Here is a 26,722-nt window from a genome sequence, read left to right as displayed (position 1 = left end):
TTTTTTTTTTAATCCTAATCAATTCGTAATTACTTTATTTTGCATTATAAAAAAAGATTCATGTATATAAACATGATTATAAACTCCTAAGATTTTTTTCAAAACCGAGAATTTTTTATCAAACTTCAGGCGTTTACTTTCTCGTTTTATTCGGATCAAACAAGTTCTTGTATAAAGACGCGTCATGTTATATACCTCCACTGTTGAAAATAATGTCTCATCAAGTAATTACCGAACAAACCGATGGCGAACTGTATCAGACCGAGCGCCATGGCCTTGTCCCTGGGATCCACGCATCGCAGAATGAGCAACATGGAGCCTACCTCGCTAGTCGAATGGATAAAAACGAAGACCGAAAACAGGATCATATAAACCCAAAAGTTGCTGCACTCGAGTTTACAGTAACCGATCGTCGCCGTGCTGATGACTGCTTCCGGTACCGTGAGGTTCTGTCCGATGCATTGACAGTTATAAAACTGTGAAACACCAAATGTAACATTATCAGAGAAAGAAAGTTGCAATAAACAATATAATTTTTTGTTAATTCGCAATATATTTGTCGTTTGCTCATTTATTGGCCATTTTTTATTCCAAATTTTTAAAAATTGTTTTACATGTGAGTCAGTGCCTTTTTTTCTTTATTAAAATTTTTATAATTGCTAAATAATGTTCTGCCTCAAAATTAAGTTGCTCGTATATGTACTCAGAAATTTAAACACAATACTTTGATATTCAAAAATAAAAAAGAAGTGTCGAGTGCGTAACCCAAAATTAATCTTAACACAATAATGATACATGATAATAATATTAAATATAATCGGCACAGTAATACGATATATGTGTATTGCTATCTAAATATTTCATTTTATTCAAGAGCAAAAGACTCCAGAATTTTGTATTGTTTTCTGAAATGACTCGGCAGCAATCTCAATTTTTACGGTGTTTCTAAACTGATGACCGTTTCAATTACCATCGCGTATCCCGCGTAATTTCGTTCGAACAAACGTGTCATCACAGAGCATGTCCTATCCTGAGTGTTGGTTCTACTGAGCTTAGCACTTACCGATTCCACTTTGCCGTCGGAGACCGTATAATTCGAGCAGCCTGCGTGACACGCGGAGAAATACGTTCTACCATCCGCGCCGCAGATTGGACTGAACTTATTTCGGTCGCAGCCGCAGGTAGCCTCACAGGTCGGCTCGAAGCTGGAAAGTCTGCGAAAACGTCGATTTCGCTTTTCAAATTAAGCTTTAAATTAAAAAATAATTATCCCGGTATAATTCGAGCATATCATTAAACTTTTTCCCCCAGTGCAGTTTTATAATTTTTATATAATATAATATATAAATATGTAAATATAAGAGATTATATGTGATGGATACATCTTTATAGTATCCAGCAATTTGTAGCTGCTTAAAAATCAATTAAACTGTCAGCATTATTTAAATCCAGCCCTTAAATTACAAATCTATATTAAATTTTTTGCCCGTGTTTAATAAATGATAGCGGGATATAATGGTTTGTGTAATATTATAAAATGAACAAAGTTACGATCGAGGATTTCTTTGCGACTAAACAAAATGCCGAATCAGGAAAGCTCAAAATATATGTATGTGGAAGAACCGGAAGATATTGTTGACTTGTAAATAAGACAAGGGAGAGCGAAAAATTCTCTCTCACGCGTTTCCGATACATATATTTACGATGCGCATTCTAATAGGATACGTATTCGAACACGTTGTTTTTTGTTAAACATACGATCGACATCCGCCAGCTTTGCCGTTTACATATAGACAAAGCAGCAATCGCGAAATTTTTGTAACAATGTTACATGAGTTGGATGCTTTCGAAAAGATTGTTAACAATAAATAATTAAAATAATTTTATTTTTATGATCGTTAACGATACTATATCAAAATGTGACAAAGACTTATGTCATTTAATTTCAGATCGCAAAAAATCTTTAAGATATTTATGTTTTTGCGAATGCTAATATTATTTCAGATATCTTACTTTAATAATACGAATGAACACTATAATTTACACAAAAATAAAAAATTTTTTTATATATAATAATTGCTATTTGTCTCTCGGTAAAACTTTTTTCAACTTATTCATAATTTAAGAACCTGAATATTTCCTTCTCTAAGAGATCTGCATCAAGTATAATTGCGGAAGCAAATTTATTGACATACTTAAGTTTTATTAGATTCGATAAGATTTTTCTTACCCGTCGGGATGTGACACAAGCCCTGCGAAATCGTCCATCGGACAACCAATGAACATCAATACGCTCATGCCGATCGCGTAAACGACCGCAGTGAAGGCGATCCAGGCTGCGACGAACCTCGCGTTGGGCTTCGCTCTCAAGATAAATACGCCACTAATTATAATACCCAATCCCATAACTAGGATGCCGCCAACACCTGTGCAAAAAATCACGCTCATTATATCGTCGAAAGCCATTCACCTGGTAATTCATATTTTGCGTCATAGTCTAGTCATGGGAATCAAAGGATGACCACCATGACTTTATTTTAAAGCACATACATTTCATTAATAAAAATTTTACTTATTAAATAAACAAAATGTAGTTTTCCAATCTGAAAAGTGCAAAAAACTATGCTTTTTTAATATCAATATATTTATACAAAAGTAAAAAAAGATTCTAAGATTCTAGTAATAATAATAATTATTAAAACTATTAAAACTTCAAAAACTATACTGGCCAATTTTATTTAATTTTGTCTAATATCTTAAACGCACACACAATAAAAATATATCTTTAATATAAAGATTCTAAGATTCTAGTAATAATAATAATAATTATTATTATTAAAACTTCAAAAACTATACTGGCCAATTTTATTTAATTTTGTCTAATATCTTAAACGCACACACAATAAAAATATAAAATATTTATCTTTAATATTCACAAATTATTAAGTACACAGAAATAAAATTGAATGTAATGCTGAAAATTGATCGTAAAATGTTCGAAGGGATCAAGACGATCTACTTATACTTTCATTGGCTTTACATAACTTTATCGGGCGGCTATGAAATAATTCGAAATCAATATAATAGTATCGCGCAACAATACGGCGGATACTTCTACTAAATTATTCCTCGAATAATACAGCCATAGATTAATACTTGGGCGCAGAATGACGAGGAGTAGAATAGAGAAGCGGAGCGCAGCCTTGTTCTACGACCGGCGCCAATTCTCGACGAAGAACAATCATCATAAATTAGCGCGTGCGCGCACACGCACTCACGCACGTAGAATAAGGCATCATACAATTAATACTCGAGAAATACGCGAGTTCGTTCTACGGATTATATCACTTATTCACTCGCAACATTATAACTTCCGTATGTCATAAATTACTTATTAATTATAAGTAACATTCTTAAGAATACAAAAAAAAAATAAAAATATGAAATATCATTGCAAATTATTATATATATTTATCTTGAGTTATACGAAATGTTAATATAATTTAAGTTAAAAGTAAGAAAGGTAATTCAGTATAATTGACCGGCAAATTTCGCGTCGCAAGTTTCGGCGTACAACAAACGAAGTGAGAGAATAATTCTTTTCGGCGAATGGAATAACACGCCCGTTCTGTCATTTACGTCAAATTATCCACTTTACATCGTAATCGCGACGGACATCCGGCGGCAAAATCTTGCGACGTTGCCCGGCCGATCTTCCAGAAATTTTTGCTGTTATTTCGCACACGATTCATGTCTCTCACAGATCATTAGTAACAATGCAATTCAACAAAAAAATAACTCTTTTCTTAAACTGAGAAAAAAGAATTATTTAAAATATAATTTTGTTTTTCAAAATGCTCCGTCACATTTTTGAGAAATTTGATTTAAAAATGTGAGAAGAAATTATTTTAACGTATTTTGTTAAAATATTCACTTTTTAAATGGAATTTGCTGCAAATATTAAGATTAATAAGATTTTCGTAACTAAATATTGCGGAAAATTTATAAATTAAGCTATTGATCACGCGGACAATTGAATAAATATTTTTCAACTGTTTAATAAAACTTACTTTATTTTTCAAATAAACCATTTCTAAGATTAAATTCGTATTGAGAAAATTGCAAGGAAAAATTATTTTTTTCTCAAATTCCTTCTTGCTGAACTGTATAATTGAGTATACGTTCGAGATCCATGGGCCCCCGCTTGCATGTTCATTCGCGATAATTACCTGAGATCATGTTCGCATGATGAGCCGGCAGACGAAATTGGCTCTCGAGGTACTTCGGCAGGAAGGTGTAAAGACCGGCGATCGGCAAGATGTGCAGCACGCTACTCGCTGTTCTAAACATCAGTATGTCGTTCTTCAAAAGTCGTTTCACTGCACTCGGGAAATCTGCAACAGCGACAGCCAAAGTGTTATAGCACCAAGCACGTGTAAACGTAAAAATTAATATAATATAATTATCCGGTCAATTCACATAATTTATCGCATAATTATATTTGTCATGATGACAAATTGCAATTATCGTTGAAGAAATATTTATCATCAATTATAAAATAAACTATTTTTTATTTTTCTTATTGGAAAATTGCTGAAAAATAGATATAGATATATAAAACACAGCCTAATAGTAATAAATTATTCAGTATTTTTATTTTTATTTGGTAAACAAAAATATTTTTTTGCCCTTTAATTGAACGCTATATTGTTTCTTTGAAGTTTTGACATCAAGTATCTTGGTAACCATATATGCCTTCTATTTAATTGTAATCATCTTATCTAAGCAAATGAGTCTCGTATCATCATACATGCGACAGGTATACGGGTCATCGACTCAAGATATTACATGTTTCATGGGCGAAGGTTACGCGGAGCTTACATTAGCGATATCCTAGTCGCAATCCGGCTCTGCGAATGCATCACGACGAGCGAGATGCACACGCGTGGCCATGGTTATCTCTTATTAGTCTCGGTCTCGCCTGATCTCTCTGTCTCTACTCGAGCTGTATACTTATTCCCTACGAATCTGACGGAGTCTCCACCGCAATTCTCCGTATATTTACGAGCTCGATTACGAGGAGCGAGCTAATTAGCCCCGACGGTCTTCCTCTCTCCTCTCGTATTATCTTTCCTCAAGTATCTGAGAGAACTCGACGGTGGGCGAGGTGAGAGCGAGACTAAAGGAGAAAAAAGTCGCGCCGAGAGAAGGTAAAAGGAAAGAAACTTGCGCTGTACGTGATTCTGCATTATAGAACGTCTTTGGCAAATGATTTCGCGCCGATAAACGATTATTAATACGATTTCGATGAGGACAACGACGAGGTCGTTTACTGGCAGTTTCGCCTGACGTAAGTATCGGTGGAGATCGATGCGTCGCAGACGCATAGACTTTTATAAGCGCCCCTGCCAGACGAAGATATACCGCTCGGCCGACCGAACGTATTGACCCATTGAAATGGGTATATGTAGACCTGCTCGGAAACTCACTATAGTTCGCCGACAGTCTAGGCTCAACGATTAAGAAAACGTCTAAAACGTTCGAAATTATTATCAAGACTCGCCAAACGATTGCCCTCTTCCTCATGTCGATTTACGATCGAACCGAACAAGAGAACATTCACGTCTGTCTCTCTTCGCTTTCGATGAGCCGGGTAAATAGTAAAGCTTAAGATAAGAAACTCGTATCCTTTTAAATATCTGTTATAATGTAAATGTGTAGGTAGAAATGGCACTTTGAAATTAACTTGAGATTTATTTAATTTTAATAATCATCAAAATTTCATCGAAATTATGAAACAATTTTTTTTTTTAAATATTTCAAATAAAAAATTTGGATTACTAAAAATTCCATGTATTCCGTGTATTTTTATTCGTCAAATCCAAACCAGATTTATTGAAATCGAAAATCAAATCAATGAAGATTAATTTTCTCCAATTAATTAAAATTAAAATTATTTTTACAATTTTCTCATCCATAAGAAAAGCTAAATGAATATTTTCCCTTTCACAATTGTTTTTCTGTTCAAGGATTATTTTAATCTATCTATGCAGATAACTGCATCTCCTTAATCTAAAATCTAGAAAAATTTGTGTTTCCAAATGAAATTTATTCAAATTGGAAAAAAGGTCAAGGAGTTTATCTACTTTATAATTTATTCAGTCGAAAGAGAAACTAAATAAATATATATTTGATTTTTCTTTCTATTGAACGCGCTATGTTAATTTATCTACTCAGACCAGTCGAGCATCTTTTTCGCATGATACTATAGCGAGTGTACAGTATATGCGTAACCTTGTGCGTGCAAACGAAGCTACATGCCTAGGACTGCCTAGGAGTCTTCTAGGCATCCAAGAGAACCCAGCTAGAAGTCGTGGCAACCCCGCATAGGGACGTCCCACAGACCATGAGTAGACAAACGTGACTAACATTGAGCTCCGAGTATTATCGTACAGAATGCCCTTTAAAGGTCTGAACGTGTACGTTGTGTCGATCATTATAATATACATTCATTTATTTTGGACATATGATACGGTCTATCGATTTTGCAAATTTTCTTGTAAAATTAATAATTAATTAACATGCAAAAAATATATAAGTAAATTGATATGATCAATATGCAAACACACGTATATAGGCGTATATGCGTTATACATGTTGTAATTGCGTTCATCAAACTTAATGATTGTATAATAGTTGGACAGCAATTAAATTCGCCTACTCTCGTATACGTCCAATCAGCGAGATTAAGATACCACAAGACAGAATCTTCCAAACTTAAAAATTATTGTAAATTCGAGATATATTTAACTTTTATATTTATCACATACGCAACTGCGATAATTATAATTTACCATTGCGTCATTTACTTAAAAACTATATGTATACATATGTGTAAAACCGTGTATCCGGAGATTTGCGAAAATAAACTACGTCTAAAACATGACATTCAAATATTCGTCATAAATTAAAAACTCGCTTGAAACAAGATGTAATAATGCGTTCGATAATAAATAAAACACTAGATGCGAGTTAAAAAGTTGGACGCATTAAAAAAGACTTTTGCGTAGGCGAATCGCCAAATTAAGTGCGACGGTATGTAAATAATACGGCTTGTAGCAAACACATATATAAATGACGTAGAGAAAGAGAGAGAGAAAGAGAGAGAGAGAGAGAGGAAGAGACAGAGATGGGGTGGGGAAGAGGGCGAGAGAGACAGAACTTAAAAAAACAGAAAAAAAGAAGCAGAGTGAGAGACACACGCACGTTAGTCCGCGCGTACACGCGCAAAACGTATACGCACGTACGTGTCCACCACCGTCTCTATGCACGACGCGTGACCGTGAACTTGCCCCACCTCGGTGCACGAGTCGGTCAGTCATTATTATTAACGCACACACGCAGAGAAAGCGGCGGCGTGCGCGCGTACACACGCACGCGACGCACACGCGCGTGTAACGCACACGGGTGAATGCGCCATCCCCGCGCCGAGGGTCCGTTAAAGGAGCATCCGATGATTTCAGGGCTTTCGGAACAAGCTACAAGTTGTTGCCGAGTTGTACGGTGATTTGTGTAATTAATGAGGAATTTCAAAAATCTCGAAAGAGAAAGTGAATTTTATTTTTGGCTTGTATTATTTAAAAACATATATACTCTTGCGCGAATTAAAGAACAAGGCGATTTAAATGTGATTTGTTAAAGATCGAACGTATATATTTATGTTCTAACTCCTGAACAATTAAGCGAAAGATTTTTCGCAGTGATTTGACTGTATATAATTTTCTATTCACAACATAAGCATTGTGCTATAAAGACACAAGATATCTCTCGTAATTAAAATTAAAAAGTCGTTATAAACAAGTTTGCAGACTAGTAATGACTAAAACGAAAAAAGAGTTTGCTTGTTGAAAAAATTTAGTTTCGGCAGAAACCATCTTTAAATAATCTTTATACTTTTATGTCCATCTTCTAAGTACAGTGACAAATAAAATAAAAATATAGTTAAATTTACATAATTAAATCAATGGACTAAAAGAAAGTGGGTGCATTAAAAAAACATGTATCGTTGTCTTGATGCACACAAAAGAACGGATTACAGGCAAAATCATCGTGAGTTCCTGATTAACTTACGAAGAGCACATTGTCTCCGACTTTTATTTGCATTCTCGTTAACCTTCGATACTATGGCAAGTGGCAAGTGTGCAGAATTTCACCTTTCGGTGCGAACCTTTCAACAAGAATACTTGCTATTAACGGCAATCATGCTCCGCGTTTTCTTCAAAATAATTATTTCAATATCCCTATATATAATTTATACGCGTATACATGGCCATCTCGAATCTATCAGGCCATCATTAAAAAAACTTTGAGCTTTTTTCAATACGAACGCAATTATTTGTCTTAACAAAATTAAACATTTAAAAATGATATTTATATTAATTACAAGAAAATAGAATTTTTTGTTTTCGAAGTATTTATCTATTTTTAAAATTTTATTCACAGGATATTAATTTCTTTTTTAATCATTCTTCTTACTTAATAATCTTCTACTTCTATGCGATTTATTCGATTTTTTGCGATGATGCAATATTATCACGGGCAACGGTACGCCATAAATGTTCGCGCGAGTATAAATTACCATCAAATATCGAGGTATCACAATCGGAAATCACGAGTTGTAATCGCAAAAAGAGAGAAAGCAATGACGTATATTTACTGCCGTTACGTTTCAGCAACGAGAATAGACACATATCATAGCCAAACCGCGACACGATTACGCCAGTTATCTTTTTTTTTTCCGAGGACTTTTAGACGTTTCGCGCAGGAAATCGCGCGACAGAGAGACAATGAAGGAAAGAGAGACAGAATCTGCCACAAAGCAGCTTACGGCGAGTCATAAAAACAGATTAAGCTAATCCACGCGGTCGAAACGGCCGACTAGTCGGACCAAGAGCGATCGGAGCAATCCCCGAAAGATAAATCAGGACTTACCTCGAAGACTGGGCTTCTTGGCATCCGCTCGTCGAGGGGGTGTCCTGCTCTTCGGCAAGCGTGTCGGGAAGGCGAACATCCCAATGCTGACGAACATCAGCATTGCAGAGATGAGGACTAATCCTGAAACAATACGCGTTTGAAAAAAGATTTTCCAGTATTCTCAAAAAGTAAGTAACATCGTCTCGCGAACGTAATTCGCGGATTATAGTGAAACAGCGATTATTCGAATAAACTGGACAACAGTGATGCACTTTTCCTTCCCTCCCACTGTTATCGATTATCTGCGAGAGAAATACTTTTTGAGATAGAAAAAAAACGTGGTTTCTTTAAATGAAAAAAGTAAAAAATATTCATACGATGAGACTAACTTTAATTGGAAAATAATATATAATTCTATTTATATTATAACAGATGCACGCGCGCGCGCTTTCATCATAATAATTGTATATAAATTGTATATAAATAATTTATATATACAAATATTCTTAAACGTCTTTGGAAGATGCGTAGGTAATGTATATAAAATTGAGATGCTCTCTCCTAAGTTTTATGACATATTAAAATAACATAAAGATTATATATTGTTTATATATTATTTTAACATACACAACTTATACATACGTAACTTACATTTCAAGGAGTTCTTCCATTTCCTTTTTCTCTTCTTCATCATCAATTGACTTCATCATGCTTATGACTTCTTTTTGTGCTTCTTTGATATTTATTATGTTCTTTATTTCATTCCCCATTTTTCTATCAATTTGTTGTCTTACCATCACATCTATCGCCTTAAAATTCTTTAATATCGCTTCTTCAATAATTATTCGTAACTCATTTTCACTAAGTGAGCGTGCAGGTACTGCGTTACATTGTTTTCTTTCTAGGAATCTTTCAAATTTAGAAATAATAATTTTAATTTCTATTACTGGTACCTTCGTTGTACGAGAAATTTCATACACTGACATACCAGAGCAATGCATATCAAGAATGTCTAGTTTTATCGGTTTTAGTTGATCGATATATTTACACGTTCCGCTCATTTTTTTTACTCTTTTATTATTTTTAGTGATTTGACTTGACAATAGTGTCTTTGACTTTTTTATGCGTTGTATCGCGTGCGTTTCGAAATCTACTTATAGTAAGCTCTTTCTCGAGAACTGCAATTTTCTTCGTATTTATCTTGCAATAATTATTTTGCTTTACTCTTCAAGTAATTGATCGTATAATCTTTGTTAATTTTCCGTGTATAAGAATCAATTCCCTCTTTTTCACGTATTGCATTTATCCATCATATCTCTAATGATTGTTCTTCATTTCTTTATAATATATGAATTTTGTACACTAATTTACACTTATTATGTCACATAATAACTTTGTTTCTTTTTCGTCATTCTTCAAAATCGTTGAACAGTCATATCCTTGAATTTACTTATAATGCTTGTTACTGTAAGGCTTGTGCTGCCTTTGAAATGACTTGTTATTATCCATTCTAACATGCGACATTCTCGTGTTTATCTTTCGTATTTTCTCATATGATATACGAACAAATTATATAAATATTTATTACGCGTCTATTTCTGTGCATCAGAAAATTTGTTTTTTTTTTTTTTTATTAATATCTTCAAAAGACTAGCAGACATTTTAATTTTATCCATATATAATCAAATCTAAGGACGTTTAGCAATAAGTATTATCGGCAGATACATCGACAATAAACAAAAATTTATAATTAAAATCGTATGAAATATTTAAATAGAAGTTAGTTATTGTATAAATAGAGGAAATTATTATATTCGAATAATCGCTGTTTGAATAATTGATTGTATAATATCGCATCTGAAACTAACTCGCTCGCATCCGCTGTCACATTTGAAAAATTATTTTTTATGTCGCCGAACATCTTTCAATGTAACAACAAGTACAAAAGACAAAGCATGGCTACGTAACAAAAGCAGATAGATTTATGCAATGCTAACTACGCAATTTGAACGATGAAGGTCGAGCGATTTTTAGCTCCAAGTTTTTTTTTTAACTTTCTAGTTGGAATCGAAGGTTAAATGCTTTATTAAAAATCATAAAAGGTCAATTATATACTCGATTTTATAAGCTGAAACGAAACTTTTTGCGAATTTTTCGTTTCAATGTAATCAGCTTAGAAAAAGAATATTATCGTTCCTTGGAATTAAGTTAGCCATCATCTTCGATAAGTATTACGATTCATAAACTTACCAAGCCACCAAGCACCGACCCATCTTGGATCCGTCGGCGTGATTTGTGGAGTCCTTGTCAAGTCTGCATAGACCATCGTGCATAAGGAACCCAGAATGAAGCCTAATGCTGGACCGAGAATCCGCACCCCGATGGTGATTGCTATTGCACAAAAGCAAATGGTGTTTTCAAATCTATGTTCCACATCACAAACAATAATCTCTTTGGAAAATAAATAAATAAATTTTCATATTACAAGAATAATAATTTATATTATAATAATAATAATAATTTATATATTGAAAAATTATTAAGTGTTTTTCCAATAAAATTTAATAAATGTAAATATTCGAATAGCTTAAGTAAGTAGAAAACTGATTCTCATTAAAAAGAACATTAATATCTGTGTGTACGATATATTACAATAAAAAATATATAAGAAAAAAGACAGATAAGAGTAGTCACTCTTGCAAATTGATAAGGAAATTTACCGAAATATAAAGGGCTCTCTCTGCTGGCCACGTTGTCGTCGATGTACGGTATACCGAGAGTATACACCGCCGTTTGACCCATTCCTACGCCGAGCAATGATACGAAAAATATCGCAAGCACCACCGTGGTTATCTTGCTCTGTATTCTCTGCTCCATGAGAAAATCACCCTCGCAATATTCCGCCGAATCGGTGTGCGATCCGGCCGTCGATATATTCCATCTTCAAGAAAACAGGACAAAAATATAATAAAATTAATCATAAAGCATTATATTTTTTACTTCAACGAGAATGCCTCGATATAGACATTAACACAAATATTACTTAATTTTAAATAATCTCTTGTAATATATACTTGTATATTATACTATAAAAAAATAAAAAAGCAAATGCATTAGAGTAATATTATAGATACCATGTATTTATGTGTCAGAAATTTAAAAAATTAAAACTAATTACAAAAGAGAGAGCAAAGAGAGAAAGAGAGATAAAAGATTTATTGTAAATTGATAACTAAAAAAAATTTCTGATCTTTAGGACATCAAATTTTATATAATCATCACATCCATAAAACCAATAATTTTAGAATAATATAAAAGTTTCTGAGATATTAGCATTCACAAAAAATCTGCCTTCTCTCTTCTGCAAATCTCTGTATTTATATACATACAAGTGTATTAGATAAATTAATATCGCATATTATAATATGTATCATTACCCAAATCTACCACCGATAACTATATCCTATTTCATGTTAAAATATATAATCAACTATTTCCGGAACTGTATCAGAAAACTGACGCCCACGTGGAACGACCCGAATGCGCGGATATGCGATCATTTTTCTTCGCGTGGCGATAAGTGCAGCTGTACACTGTGTAATGCACAATGATCCCGTGATATCAGGAAAATGTAATTGACACCGTTCTATTTTATTAGCATGAAATAATTCTCTCTGCTGGCCACGTTGTCGTCGATGTACGGTATACCGAGAGTATACACCGCCGTTTGACCCATTCCTACGCCGAGCAATGATACGAAAAATATCGCAAGCACCACCGTGGTTATCTTGCTCTGTATTCTCTGCTCCATGAGAAAATCACCCTCGCAATATTCCGCCGAATCGGTGTGCGATCCGGCCGTCGATATATTCCATCTTCAAGAAAACAGGACAAAAATATAATAAAATTAATCATAAAGCATTATATTTTTTACTTCAACGAGAATGCCTCGATATAGACATTAACACAAATATTACTTAATTTTAAATAATCTCTTGTAATATATACTTGTATATTATACTATAAAAAAATAAAAAAGCAAATGCATTAGAGTAATATTATAGATACCATGTATTTATGTGTCAGAAATTTAAAAAATTAAAACTAATTACAAAAGAGAGAGCAAAGAGAGAAAGAGAGATAAAAGATTTATTGTAAATTGATAACTAAAAAAAATTTCTGATCTTTAGGACATCAAATTTTATATAATCATCACATCCATAAAACCAATAATTTTAGAATAATATAAAAGTTTCTGAGATATTAGCATTCACAAAAAATCTGCCTTCTCTCTTCTGCAAATCTCTGTATTTATATACATACAAGTGTATTAGATAAATTAATATCGCATATTATAATATGTATCATTACCCAAATCTACCACCGATAACTATATCCTATTTCATGTTAAAATATATAATCAACTATTTCCGGAACTGTATCAGAAAACTGACGCCCACGTGGAACGACCCGAATGCGCGGATATGCGATCATTTTTCTTCGCGTGGCGATAAGTGCAGCTGTACACTGTGTAATGCACAATGATCCCGTGATATCAGGAAAATGTAATTGACACCGTTCTATTTTATTAGCATGAAATAATTTTTTTTTTTTTTTTGTATATTAGTATTGTCTCGTATATATTAGCAAATGAATAATTAAAATGTTCTAATTTTATACTCTCGATCTTACTCTTCCAACAGCGGCATTTAAAAGATCTAAAGGATCTTTGTGGTAATGTAAAATGCGCAATTCGTTTCGTTAGTTGCCTTCGGGTCATAAACCGTTGGTGCATCTCTTACAGAAATGCAACGCAAACCGGTTTTTGTACAATACGATTTTAAGGCAAAACTCTATTACTTTGGCGTATTCCACCTTATATCGCGTGTTTACGGCAAACGATTATATCGTATACCTCTGCTTAAAACGATAATACAACTGACCATTTTCATACCGCCTTATTCTTCCATGGGACACATTGTAATCAACAACGATCATAAATTTTCTTCAATCGTGTCATAAACGTTTTTCCATTGACTAATAAACGAATATAAATAAATGGGCATGTTCTTTCATGGCTTATTAGGTAAAGAAAATAAATTAAGAATATAAATATAGTTATAATGATTACATAATGAGAGAAAAACGTTTCAGATAGATATATTAAAATGATTTATGATTTGCAACACGCTTGTTTTTAATTTTTATGCCTTTTTTAAAAAAGATAATCTATCCAACTCTTCAAATTACTATATAATAATAAACTGGCTAAAAATAACCGATACAAATCTACTGATAATATTAATCAAACTGATTATACGATTGACTTAATTGAATTAAACGCCGCTAATTGATAAAACAATTGCTAAAAATGGTGCAAAATTTAATTTAATTAAATAACTACAACTAATAAATTCTAATTCTCTACTGTTTGGTGATCACTACTATTAAGCTAGCTACTATTTAATCACGAAGGTTAAAGCTAATGAAGACATTTTTCTTCATTATGATGAATTGCCGTCCTTTGTCAAATTTAGCCGGGAGGCGTCACTCATTAAGAATCTACGAATAGCGGAAGATAACCCGAAGAAGAATTATGACAGCATAGTACTCACCCGTCTAATGTGCCGTTCCTTTCCGGGAACTTGCAGAGATTCGCCGGTATGGGATCAGTATTGTTAAGCCCGCGGCCGTCACCGCCGGGCTCGATGCCGCTGAGCAGCATCTCGTTTTGAAGAATCAGCTGTTCACCGAAGATAAAGTGAGGTAACGAACAGGTGAACGAGCTCACGGCGAAGAGGATCATGCCCCAGGCTATCCACTTGGGCCGGTGACCTTGGCCACCATAGTACGTAAGTAATAGGGACGATCCGATCTGACCGATCTCCGTGGCCGACATGATGATGCCCGTCGTCTTCGACTGGATCTGGAAGAGCTTCTCTATTGTCGTGATGACGGAGACGAAGTACGTATAGTACATGCCCTGAAGCACCTGTATATCGACAAAAAGAATAAAGATATTTTACGCCAACTCCAGCAAGATGAATATGTCAATTAAGAGTACCATCAAAAAAGCTCAAAAAATATTTAATTTCTGTCCCTTCGCTTCCAAAAAAAAAAAACCATTTGTAATTCTCTATATGAAAGATACGAAAATCAGATCTGATACGAAAATGATAAAATCGCTTGTTCGATATACTGACCCAGGTGAGGCAGAAGGTCACCAGGAAAGCTTGCTTCGTAGCAAAGTACTGCAACCAATGGGGCCTACAGGGACCCCATCCGCAGGAAATATCGGCATCGTCGAACTCTGTATGAAGGCTACTCGATCTCTCGTCCGGCATGATCAGCTTGCCGTTCTCCGCGGCGCCGATCCCGCCGTGCAGCTTCCCGTTCGGTATCGAGCCGTTGTTGTTGTGCTGCTTGCCGCCGCATATTAGCCCGTTTCCGTTTGCCATCTTCGGAGGAATGATCGTCAAGACCTCCACGTTACCGTTTGACAAAATCTGCGTGTCCTCGCCTGCCATTATTCTTCTCTTTGCGCGATACGGTCGCTCCTCCTGCGTCTTTTGCAACTTTACTAAGTTCTAGCCGAGATTCTTCCTGGAAACCTCTTAGCCGCTCAGAAAGTTGATATTGAAATGATCAATCTGTAATCAGAAGTAAAAAAGACGTTAGACATATATATAATAAAAAAACAAGACGATTGTGAAATTGTGAAAGATGCATTTCTTCGTAAAATTAATGTGTGATCTTTTTAATAATCTTAATATTTTTAAGATATATCGATATTTCATAAATTGTCGGAATCGTTGATAATTTTCGGCGTTTATAATAATCATCATCTTAACTATCAACTCTCTCTACGCGATTTAATCCGTTCATTAATCTACAATGTAGAGCACATTTGTATCAATTCGCGATCTGTCTTAGGCGAGAATCCGTATATTTAATAGAACTTACACAAATATATTTTTAGATAATTTAGACGTTACAAAAATTATTTATCATTAAAAAATTCCATTCATTCTGTGTGAACCTTACTTAGAGTAAATCAAGTCTCTCTTGTGTCTTTTTTGCGACTCCATTTAGTCTGATCCAGATCAAACAAACGAGCACAAATAAATATCAACAAATAATCGTGAAAAAGCGTTGATTTTTAAATAGTTTTGTATAAAAATTTGTGTGTGAAATCATTTTTTTCAAATATATTTAATTACAAATAACGCTTATTTGCTGATTTAACCCGGTTTTAGAGATAGACCCCTTTCTCTCGCGATCGACTGTGGAATATCATCTGCCTGAGAGACACCCTGTAGTCGGCGTCCTCTCACTTTCATCGGTGCCCGACTTTCCTCATTTCCCTCGCGTTCCATTCTACGGGCTATCGCATCGGTGCGGTTTTCACTGACAGCATGAGTAGGAGTTTGTGCGCTAGAACGTCGCGCTACAGCTGAATATGTATGATAGCGAAGACGCGTTCTCACTTTCGCTTTGGGATTTCTTCGTAGTTACACGCCAACTTACGCGTTCGAAAACATGTATTCTCGTAACGCACAGATCCGCTTCTTAATTTGTAAGATTAGAGAAGTACGAACGTAATTAATATGCTACAAGCTTGAAGTTAGAAAATTTGATTGTATATTCTACCCTTTTAAAAATACGAAAAAGATTGCCTACAAAAACATGGTTCCTATAAAAATAATTTCAAATATCCTTGAAAATTAAATTTGTTTAAAATAGAATTTTTATCGAATAGAAGTTTGATTTTTATTACCCAGTTTCTGCATTTTGATGTGTAATCTTAAACTTTTAGCTTACACAATCCTGCATTTTCGAATATTATTCCTATCTATGTCAAAAAACTAAAACATACTTTGAAGTATGGTATACTTTGATTCGGTATTAGTATTAGAGATATTATGAACAGATATAAGATAACTTTTCCTATATAAAAATAATATGATTTTGATTGCTCTTTCCAAGATAATAACATGTTTTACTAAGTATTATACTTATTGATCATTTGTTATCACTTTACAAATATAATTTTAAAATATAATTATACCTATAATTTTAAGATAGTAATACTTACTATACATATATATTATCTTAAATTCAAAATAATATACAATTATCAATAATAAAAGAACAACAAATCTAATGATTGAATGCTCGCGGAATTAATCGTTACTTTCAATCGTAGAATCTTCCAAAGCAGATATATATACTCGCAGTTTGATCAACCAGCAATGCTGAATAAACAGCGCGGAAATTGCGGAACATCATCGCGTGCGTTAGCGAGCGGATTTTATATCATCGTTAATGGCTTAACGACGTATGGTGGCTGACCCCTAAAATCCTGTCTAAGAATACGAATCTGTTTACGGTGCTACGGCGCCGTTTCTACGCGCCATTGACCCTATAACATTCGCCATTCACTAGCATGCACTGTGCGAGCATGAAAATTAGGATGAAGTTCGCGGCCGTCTTGAAAACAGATATAGATCTAGTGTCTGCGTGTTAATCAATGAGCATATCTTATCATTTTATGTAATATTACAAAATCGACAATCTCTTATTTTCCATATATCTTTAAATTTCAAAATTGCATTTAATTTAATTATTCTCCCCTATATATTCAAATGATAATTATAAATAATTATCAATTTTGGGAAAAAATTTGCTGTCGAAAAAATTTATAACAATTGACACACGATTAGCATAATTATATCTTGACATTTCGATCAAAATTATATCGCCGTTGAAATGATTTCTCTCCTGGAACGCAGACTTAGACAGACTTTCTTTTTTCGACGACCAAGGAGGTAATCGAAAATTGTTATTTTTATCTTCGTATACCGTGCTTTTCCCACAGCACGAGTCGGGGGGCATCGAGAGAGAAGTTGCAATCTCGCAACGAGAACGAAATCGAAAGGACCGACTCTCTCGTCGCTTCGAACGGTCGGTTGGTCGCGATGGCGAAATTCTGCGAGAGCGCGTTTTTGTCGATCGTAAATCCTTTTCGGACAAGTCGCCGCCCTTACCCCACCGCGCCACCGCAGAGTGAAAATCTTCTGTACAGAACCAGCTCCGACCCACAAATATATCACGAATGAATCAGTCGCAAAAATCAAGTTGAGAGCCGCGCGTGTTAGCAGTTCTAGTCGCTTAAAACAATCCTAAATTTTTCGTAGTTGAATTAATTAAAAAATAAATAAATTTGCAAAGTAACAAACAAATATCTATATATTATTTAAAAAAGCATTTTTAAAATTCTAGAAATCGCGTTGATTATTATTCAATCTCTCTTATTTTTCTACGAATTAATAAATATTTCGTCTATTTTTTTCAGATGCAGATTCAGATACGCGCGTCCAAACGATAGTAGGACTAATTATAATAAATTATAATATAAATATTATAGTTAGCATATAAATAAAAATATATACAACTTTTGTACTTTGAACTGTCACATCGCCGCATTAAAATTTATTGTGCATAACACTGCGTATTGCGGCGCAAAAGAAAGACAGAATCAAATAAAATTGAGATCAAACATAATGATACGCATACATAATGCTCTTTTACTTTCAAATAACTACCTAATATCAAATACACGCTACCAAATGTGCCCTCCAGAATGCGTCGGTGTCCGTCATTACTAATACATAGTATACATAACCGCAGGGTCTTTCATATGAAAACGTGACTTCGTCTATCCATTCCTGCGTGCGGCGTAGAACCAGGTGCGATGACGCAATTACAGGGAAGAAATTTCCGGTAATAAATTATCTCTGGTATGTCGCCCGTAGGCTTGAATGGAGACTCTAACATTTTGTAACCGTTTCCCAGGAAAGCCCACACGCGGCCAGTAAAGATAAAGAAGTTCGCAGGCGACATACAGCTGGCCAGAATGCAACGCATTCGAGAAATGACGCATTTTTTTCCGCAAAAATCGAACAGCCGAGATAAATTAATAAATGGCGAAAGCGGAGACAACGCCCGTAAAGTTATTTAACGCTGGACATAAGGTGTCCGACTCGGTCGGGAAAGGCCCGCGGCTAAAATAATTTAACGTTAAAACATTAATGGCGCTTTAAACTCTACTTCCGACAGCGAGGCCGTTTAAAATATCCCTGCAAAAGCTAACGGCGACTCCCCCGTTGCAACTCTATTTTTCCCTCACGATACGCACATCGGCGAGCGCATCGGCAGCATGCGTGTGGATGCTGACACGCGCCGCACACGCGCTGCTAAACACACGCGCGCAGGACACGTGCGTCTCTTTCTCTCTCTCTCTCTCTTTTTCTCCCTTTGCATCTCCCTATATCTTTCTCTCTGTTAAGTTCCAACGTTGCACTGAGCGCGGCTGGAGAGAGACTTGGTCTAGGTCGCCTTTCACTGTCCTACTGACGTGGTCTCGTGGTTAGTTGGTTAGCCTATTCTGCTTAGGTTACACCTCAATGCCAGCGTGTAGCACGTTGTCATACAGAGCGATTCAAAAGAGATCCTTTCGTCATTGGCCACGTGACCCAGTATCGTTGATGAGTCGATTATGATCATCCACTATCGCAAATATTTTCGACCGATATTGAAGTGAATCGACTCCAAATTTACAAAGCTCGCTTGAAATACAAGATATTGTGTCTAAAGGATATATTATAAGCTTTCATTTTAATTTACATATAGATATTAAATTAGGATATTAATATTGCATGGATATAAAATTATTTAAAATAGCATTTATTGTTTTCTTATCATATACTAATGGATTAAATGTAAATTTCAAATTTTTTGATCGATGGTTATCAATTTTATTAATTATTAATTTTTATTGTTAAAGCAGTGCGTTGTATAATTAGAAACATGATTATCAGATCACGTGACAAAAAATTATCATTAGAGATAATCTGGATATGGGTCGATATATTTAAATCAACATCGAGGTTTATGAATTCCGTTTTTATAGTAATATATCTAATCTCACTTTTAGAACTAGAATATCTTTGCTGAAAAGAGAAGTATAATCGCTATTAATGACTATAATGATAAACTCGACATTCTCTCTATCAAAGACAAAAATTGCTGTTTAAAACGTTAACACGCACTTACGTGACACCGTTCTCCCAGTTGCAGCCATAATCGTTTATTGAAAGAAAAACCATTAAAACATTCTCATATTCGTACGGTATCCATTTCGTAATTTATTAATTGCGCTTTCAATTTACATATGTACGGTTAAATGAACCGTACATGGTAATGTCAGTATATCGAGTGATCAAATTTATCAATTTAATTCGAAAAGGAAAGCGAGATCGATCCGCGTTGAATCAAATTAATAATTTATCATTTACAACGCGCGAATGATAATCAATCTCTCATTGAGCCATGTTGCAAAGATTTTCAGATTATGCAATACTAAACTTTAATTTCAATTCTTATTGTTTGCGTTTATTTGAAAGCTCTCGTTATTTATGTGAATCTCTAATCGCTTGTCTTCGATAAATGATTTCATTGGTAAATTTAATTGCTGATCTACAAATTTCTGTTGAATGACCTCTTTTCGTTTGTAATTTTATTTTACGATCTGTAAAGTCCTCTAATTAAAATTTTTATTATAATTTTGATTTGCAATATCGCTTTTCTTTTGTTAATAACCGTAATTTATTGTTTATGTTGCACATCGTATCTTGAGAATTTTGCTATTAGATAAAAGTAAAGGAAAACGAATCACATGCGGGCAGCGATGTCTCTCTTTCTCTTTCTTTCAAATAGGTTATCCATAAACTTGTATATAAACAGACCCCTACACCGTTAAATGCGCCCTCGCGATAAGAAGCGAAAAACCATCTGTCAAGTTCACTCAACGCACTCGTCGTTCCATGTGTGCTACTGTCTGCATAAATTAAAAAAAAAATTTACGCAGTTCCCTAAACTATGTATCTCAACAATATATTGTTATACATTGTCACAAACGCAGGAGAAAAAAATGATTAATTTCTTCTATCTATTAATCCATCCTTTTAACGATAAAATCTTGATAGTAAAATAGTATCGAATGTATGGCCATACAGAAAAGCCGATTTTTAAATTATAAATTATTTTACAATCAATATATAAAAAACAACGTTAAATATAAAAATTTTCAAAGTTATCTATTGTTTAAAAAAATTTCTAGAAATTACGCGCGCGCGCATATATACTCTTTTTTTATATATTATATAAGAATTATATATACTCTATTCTACGACATTCCGATAAAACGTTATTTACGCGAAAAGTGTCGTAGCAAAGTTAAATGCAACAAAATTTAAAAAATTATTGTGTATTAAAAGATTGTAATAAGATTACGCGAATATTATTAATATTTGTAAATTAAATCGTTATCAAACAAAATTTTAAATTATTTTTGTTTCTCATTAAATGCGCAGAATCATTTCTTTCTCCTAATTTCTGACGTTTCATATACGTTTGTATTTTGCTACGTTTTGCTCGTGTCTTTTCTCATCTCGGATACTGTACGATAGCTCTTTCGCAAATTATAATGCACTCACTATTCGCACCTACATTTTCGCTTTATTTCCGCGGATAAACTTTCTGTCTGATCCAGCATTAATTGTGGCGCCGTATTTCCACATCGCACGCAGATGTTTGCAACCTAGTTGGATTCAATGGCCGCGATATTAATCATACGCAAACGACGAATCCGTCCGCACCACTCAAGAGCTCAGGGGCTAGGATTTGAAACTTTCGGTTTTTCACTGATGTTCGCAAAAGAACACACACAAAACACGCATTAATTCGCGCGGTTTTTCCTCACTGATGGACGCGAAACTTTATGCAGGCAATCGCGGGGAATACATTTTCATGACGTAGTCTGAAAAATATTCTGACTTGTTTTTTCTTTCTAAAATAGCTGAGATGAGATGTGTGTGAACGATTTAAAATGCTCATTTCGGCACAAAGAACGAACGGGAATAGCGCTTAAATATCTCGATAGTGCATTTTAGTCGCCATCATTATCGCGTAAATGTACGGCTCGTTGAAATTTTGACAGACAGACTGAGAGATGCGCTGCGTCGAACAAGACGAAAATAGCAGCACGCGAAGATCATCTCGCACATGTATTCGATCGGTTCATACGCGAAAATTCCGTGGCAAAACATCACGATCAACATGAAATTTTCACATGTGATTTTTAGAAAAAATTTAATATTCTAGATATAACAATATCCTATTATAATTGTAAATTGTATGATTCAAACATTATGTCTTTTCGATTTCTATGAATATACTATTAACTTATAAACTACAAAGTCATCTATTAAAATTATTATAGCATAAAATCGCCAAATGTGTTTTGCGAATTGCATATTATCACATGTTTAAAAAATGACGATAATACTCAATATTTATCTTTTTGATACACACGCAAAAAATTACTGATATTGAATAAACGCTTACGAAAGCACGAAAGAATTGAATTGATGATTTCTTTACGAGCACAAATGACTCGCAGAAAATGGAATATTATTAAACATTCGTTATCTCTATCGAAGAGGCGCGTTATTATATACAGAAACGAATGATGACAACGAGAAAAGTCGTAATCGAGCGAGGAAAGATGAAAGTAGCGCGCAAGCGTGCCCACAATCTCTATTAAATCATGGCATTGTTGGGAGAGCTGAAAGTAGCGAAAGTAATTCCCGCGGAGCGCGAACAGCGGAGAATCTCCAGCTCCGGTCTATTGTAGAAAGCGGCGCGAAAGAAAGGGAACGTATTTTCCCCTCGCATCGTGAATATCGTTCGCTCGCTTCCCGGGAGCTGTAGAGAATTGCGAAGAATATTAATAATTCAATCTCCATCGCACGACGATGCAACGCAGATTTTTCAGATTCTCTCAAATTTAGATGACATTTCGTTTTTTTGAAGAAATAATATTTCTGTGAAATGATATCTACCGATTATATTGATGATATCACGATATTCCTATCATTATTTGAGAAATTATACGCGCGAGAGCAACTTTCAATCTACTTCAGATTATAAAATATATTCTTAAAATTAGAATTTCTTTAAAAAAAAAGTAATTAAAATTTGTCTATACCTTTTCTATGTTTTTTTAGATTTGTTTTATTATTTATTATTTTTCAGTTTACTCGTAATTATATTTTGATTCTCACGAAATATGCTTTTCCTGTAATAAATGAGACACACATTTGCGAAGAAATATTACTTTAGAAATGATATACACGGGGGAAAAATATTCTCGATGTTCCCTGTTAAAAGTAACGTCTCGAATATACACGCACATATACAGGCGTTGCATTCAAAATCTGCGGACACAGATGCCGAGGCGAAACGTACCATTCTCGTTTATTGCATAAAGTACGAACGTGCGAACGTATTACAATGGCCGACATTCCGCGTTCGTTGCTCTCCCACGAACGATAAAACTACGAGAAATTGACGACGTTAGTTACACGTGCATTACGCAAGGCGTTGCCGAGGTACATCGCGTTGTCCCTCGCGGCCGCATAATACGCGTTATTGGATATTTTACGAGTTTTACAGCGGAGAGTTTTCAGAGTTCTCTCCCTCGTTTCGTCGATGTCAAAAGATGCGAACTTTGTTGTTTCCATGATATATTTATCTGGTGAAGTCACCGTACTCTCTCGTGCACTGCATATCACGGTTACATCAGGAGAGAACGGTCTCCACACTAATCATATGTCGTTAAACAGCGTATTATATGTATGTGTGTGTGTGTGTGTGTGTGTGTGTCATTATTTTCTATTTTTATTTTATACAACTAATAACTCTTATATGTGTGTCTTTTATATGCGCATTTATAACAAAATAATCAGTGCGTTATAAAATATGTAAATATAATTTATATATTACAAAAAAATAGCATATAAATATTAATGAAAATTTTGTTGTCAATTATAATAATAATCTGCTTTAACTGTTTTCTGGAACACGATAATAATATCAGATAAATTGTATTTAAAATATATATTAAAACACAGTTAAATGCGATATTTTCATGCAATAAATTATACGCTTCGAAATATGAAATATTTAGGTCGCTCTTTCATTCAGCTAACGATGGAAGATGGATAGGACAATATAGAAACGTATGAATGGAACACGGGGAACCGGAAAAGTTCTATGAAGCCTGTAAGGATCATTGAGGGTTGAAACAAACGGGCGCGGAAGAAGCGCAGGGGTTGGCGTAAAAGTTGGCTGGCAACGGAGCAGTGACACGGAACATAATGCGCAAGCTCGCAATAACGATCTCGCGTACGCAAGGAAAGAAAGTACAAAAGGGATTGAAGGGACGGGAATATGAAATATTACTCCACCCCTCCAAAAAAAAAGGGAGCATTGTCGGTGGAAAATATATCGCGAAAGCGGGACGACGTGCTCGACCTATTTCGTTCAAGACAATGCAATCTTACTCGCGCGCTCGGAAATCTTCGTCAATCGAGTCTTCTTTATCTCGTATAAATGCGTAAAATTATATTCCTATTCAAAGCTCGAGAGACAATAGAAATATTTAATCAGTTATTTGAATTTCATAAAAGTTCATAAAGTTTCTCTGTATATAAAATCATGATCATAAATTAGAAATTTAATCTTACTTCTTAAAAATCCTTATTTGTGAAATTCAGATATATAATATTAATGTGTAAGAATTATGTGTCTTCAAAATTAAAATTAAAAAAAATGAGTTTTTATTATGGAAATGTACATTTTTTCGAATTTTATCACCGATATTCCCAGACGATTTCCCAGACTTCGCGTAAGAAGTATTACAAATTACAATAATCTCTCTCTTTCTCTCGCTTTATTTTTCTCTCTTGTTAATGCATCAAGCTCCCCAATAATTTCGCACTTACCTCGCAATTGTGGCACAAAGACATCTCGCGCTCGCCCGCCGGCCATCTGCTCAATTCGAGCGCGTACGTAAGCTTAATAAGGGTTTGTAAATCAATTGCAACGGGAGGAGGGCAGGACAGGGGTGAGGGAGAGTGAACAAGGATGGAGGATTGCGTGTGGTCAGGTCGTAGGTGTCCGTGCTTCCATGAGCTGTAGACTGTACGACGTAATAAAGAATAGTCCCTTCCTCGATACCTCGATACCACGCTAGTCACGGCGAAGGGCTTTTACAGGGTGGTCAAATTGGAATGGACATAATTCGAATTCCATAAAAATTTTTCGAAAAAATATACATGTGAAATTATGTAATAGATTATGAAATCCGAATCCGATACTAAAATGAATGTAATGTGACATAGAATAATATAATTAATTACATTCTTTCTGTGGTATAATAAATTTATTAATTTTAATCTTCACGACATATTGTTTTTAAAGATTAAATGTTTTAATAACATACTGAATTTTGAACGGAATAAGTAAAACTTTCCTAACGTCACGTAACATGTAACTAGAGCATAGTAAATTATGTTAAAATTATCTTATTCTATGATTTTAAATATATCAAAATTGTTACGCAAAAGAGCAATTTATTTCTTTTCTAGAGTATTTTGTTGAATTGTGATAAACATATTTATTATTATTCTCATTTTAAATTGTCATAATATATAATCTAAAAAGAAAATTTTATTCTTTCTTTTTCTTTCTGTCTCAATAAGCTTAGTATAATTTTTAAATATCCAACTTTGACATAAATGAATTAAAATTTTTCTAATCGCAAGAGGGTAATTTTACAACTTTGTACAACTATTTTAAATGTGAATTTTCAAATGTTAAGCAGTTGTATTCGAGATTCTATAACTCCGTTCGCCTATGAACGCCCTGTAGATGTGCACAGCATGTTATTTGCCGAAAAAAGGATGATACGGATAGCGCGCGCGGCGGGGATGATTGTCCGTAATTTGCGGTGGGTGCCGCGTGCACCGCAGCATATACCGGGGGGGGGTGAAAGGGAAAGGGAACCGTGAATACAATCTATTATTATATCGCCTATGCGCCCGCGCGCTCCGTAACATGTATTAGTTTGTGGCAGTAATACCCTAGCATAGGTATTGTGAGTTCTCTGAGTGTGAATGTGTGTGTATTTGTGTGTGCATGCGTGTATGTGTGTTGGGTTCATTGTGATGGGCGCAACAATGTGCGCTTTTTGTAACAAAAGTCGCGGGAATTAGATGTGGCCGAGCACGATAGCCAGTTATCTACTCTCAATTTGAAGCGAGTCCACGAACTTGACGTGAACGTGGATGAGCACGCGAGATGACTAGCACACACAATCTCGCTTAGACAGCCCTCTTTTACGGCTGAACCTATATTGTATAGTCGTCGCCTTTTCTCTCGAGATCTGCACTATAGCCGTCTTCTCGAGAGCTATTCCCTCTTCTTATTTCTTTTCCATCAATGAAGGTCACGGCAGTTCGATTCGTCGTGCTTCGTTGTAACCAGCACGCAAATCTATGTTCCGATCAACGAACAATGGTAATTCTTTATCACTGATCAAATCACGATTTATATCGCTTAAATTTTGTTTTTAAAAAAACATAGAACTGGGAATAAAGTTTTTAGAAAATATATAATATGATTCACTATTAAAAAAGCATGTTAAATCGATACTCGCATTGTTGCCTCTTTTCTGCGATGCTAAAGTTTATCTCACCATTGTTTATCTCACAGGAGTACAGCCGCGCAAGTAATAACATGGCCAAGACATGTAAACATTAACAACATCATGTTATTGATAATT

General features: G+C 34.6%; 2 protein-coding genes across 2 annotated transcripts in view; both read right to left on the bottom strand.

The window, feature by feature from the left end:
* Positions 1–68: 68 nt before the first annotated feature.
* LOC115244250 (solute carrier organic anion transporter family member 74D-like) lies at positions 69–12,521 on the bottom strand. Its single transcript, XM_029821763.1, has 7 exons — positions 11,694–12,521; positions 11,224–11,364; positions 8,992–9,114; positions 4,230–4,394; positions 2,231–2,426; positions 1,064–1,214; positions 69–476 (listed from the first exon to the last, which is right to left on the bottom strand). Exons 1-7 carry the CDS (start codon positions 11,848–11,850, stop codon positions 183–185), a joined length of 1,227 nt encoding a protein of 408 aa, XP_029677623.1. The 5' UTR covers positions 11,851–12,521; the 3' UTR covers positions 69–182.
* Positions 12,522–12,619: 98 nt separating this feature from the next.
* Positions 12,620–26,722, bottom strand: part of LOC115244209 (solute carrier organic anion transporter family member 74D-like) — an 80,580-nt gene continuing 66,477 nt past the window's right edge. The window contains exons 3-5 of the mRNA XM_029821666.1: positions 15,177–15,623; positions 14,589–14,965; positions 12,620–12,848 (exon numbers count right to left, since the gene is read on the bottom strand). Of these exons, the coding sequence (XP_029677526.1) occupies positions 12,620–12,848; positions 14,589–14,965; positions 15,177–15,500 (930 nt within the window). The 5' untranslated portion in view covers positions 15,501–15,623. The remainder of the gene's footprint in view (positions 12,849–14,588; positions 14,966–15,176; positions 15,624–26,722) is intronic.

The sequence above is a fragment of the Formica exsecta genome, unplaced genomic scaffold (assembly GCF_003651465.1).
Source record: "Formica exsecta isolate Colony F162 unplaced genomic scaffold, ASM365146v1 scaffold80, whole genome shotgun sequence".
Taxonomy (NCBI): Eukaryota; Metazoa; Arthropoda; class Insecta; order Hymenoptera; family Formicidae; genus Formica; species Formica exsecta.
Note: the sequence above shows the minus strand (reverse complement) of the source record. Positions and strands in the feature narration are given on the sequence as shown.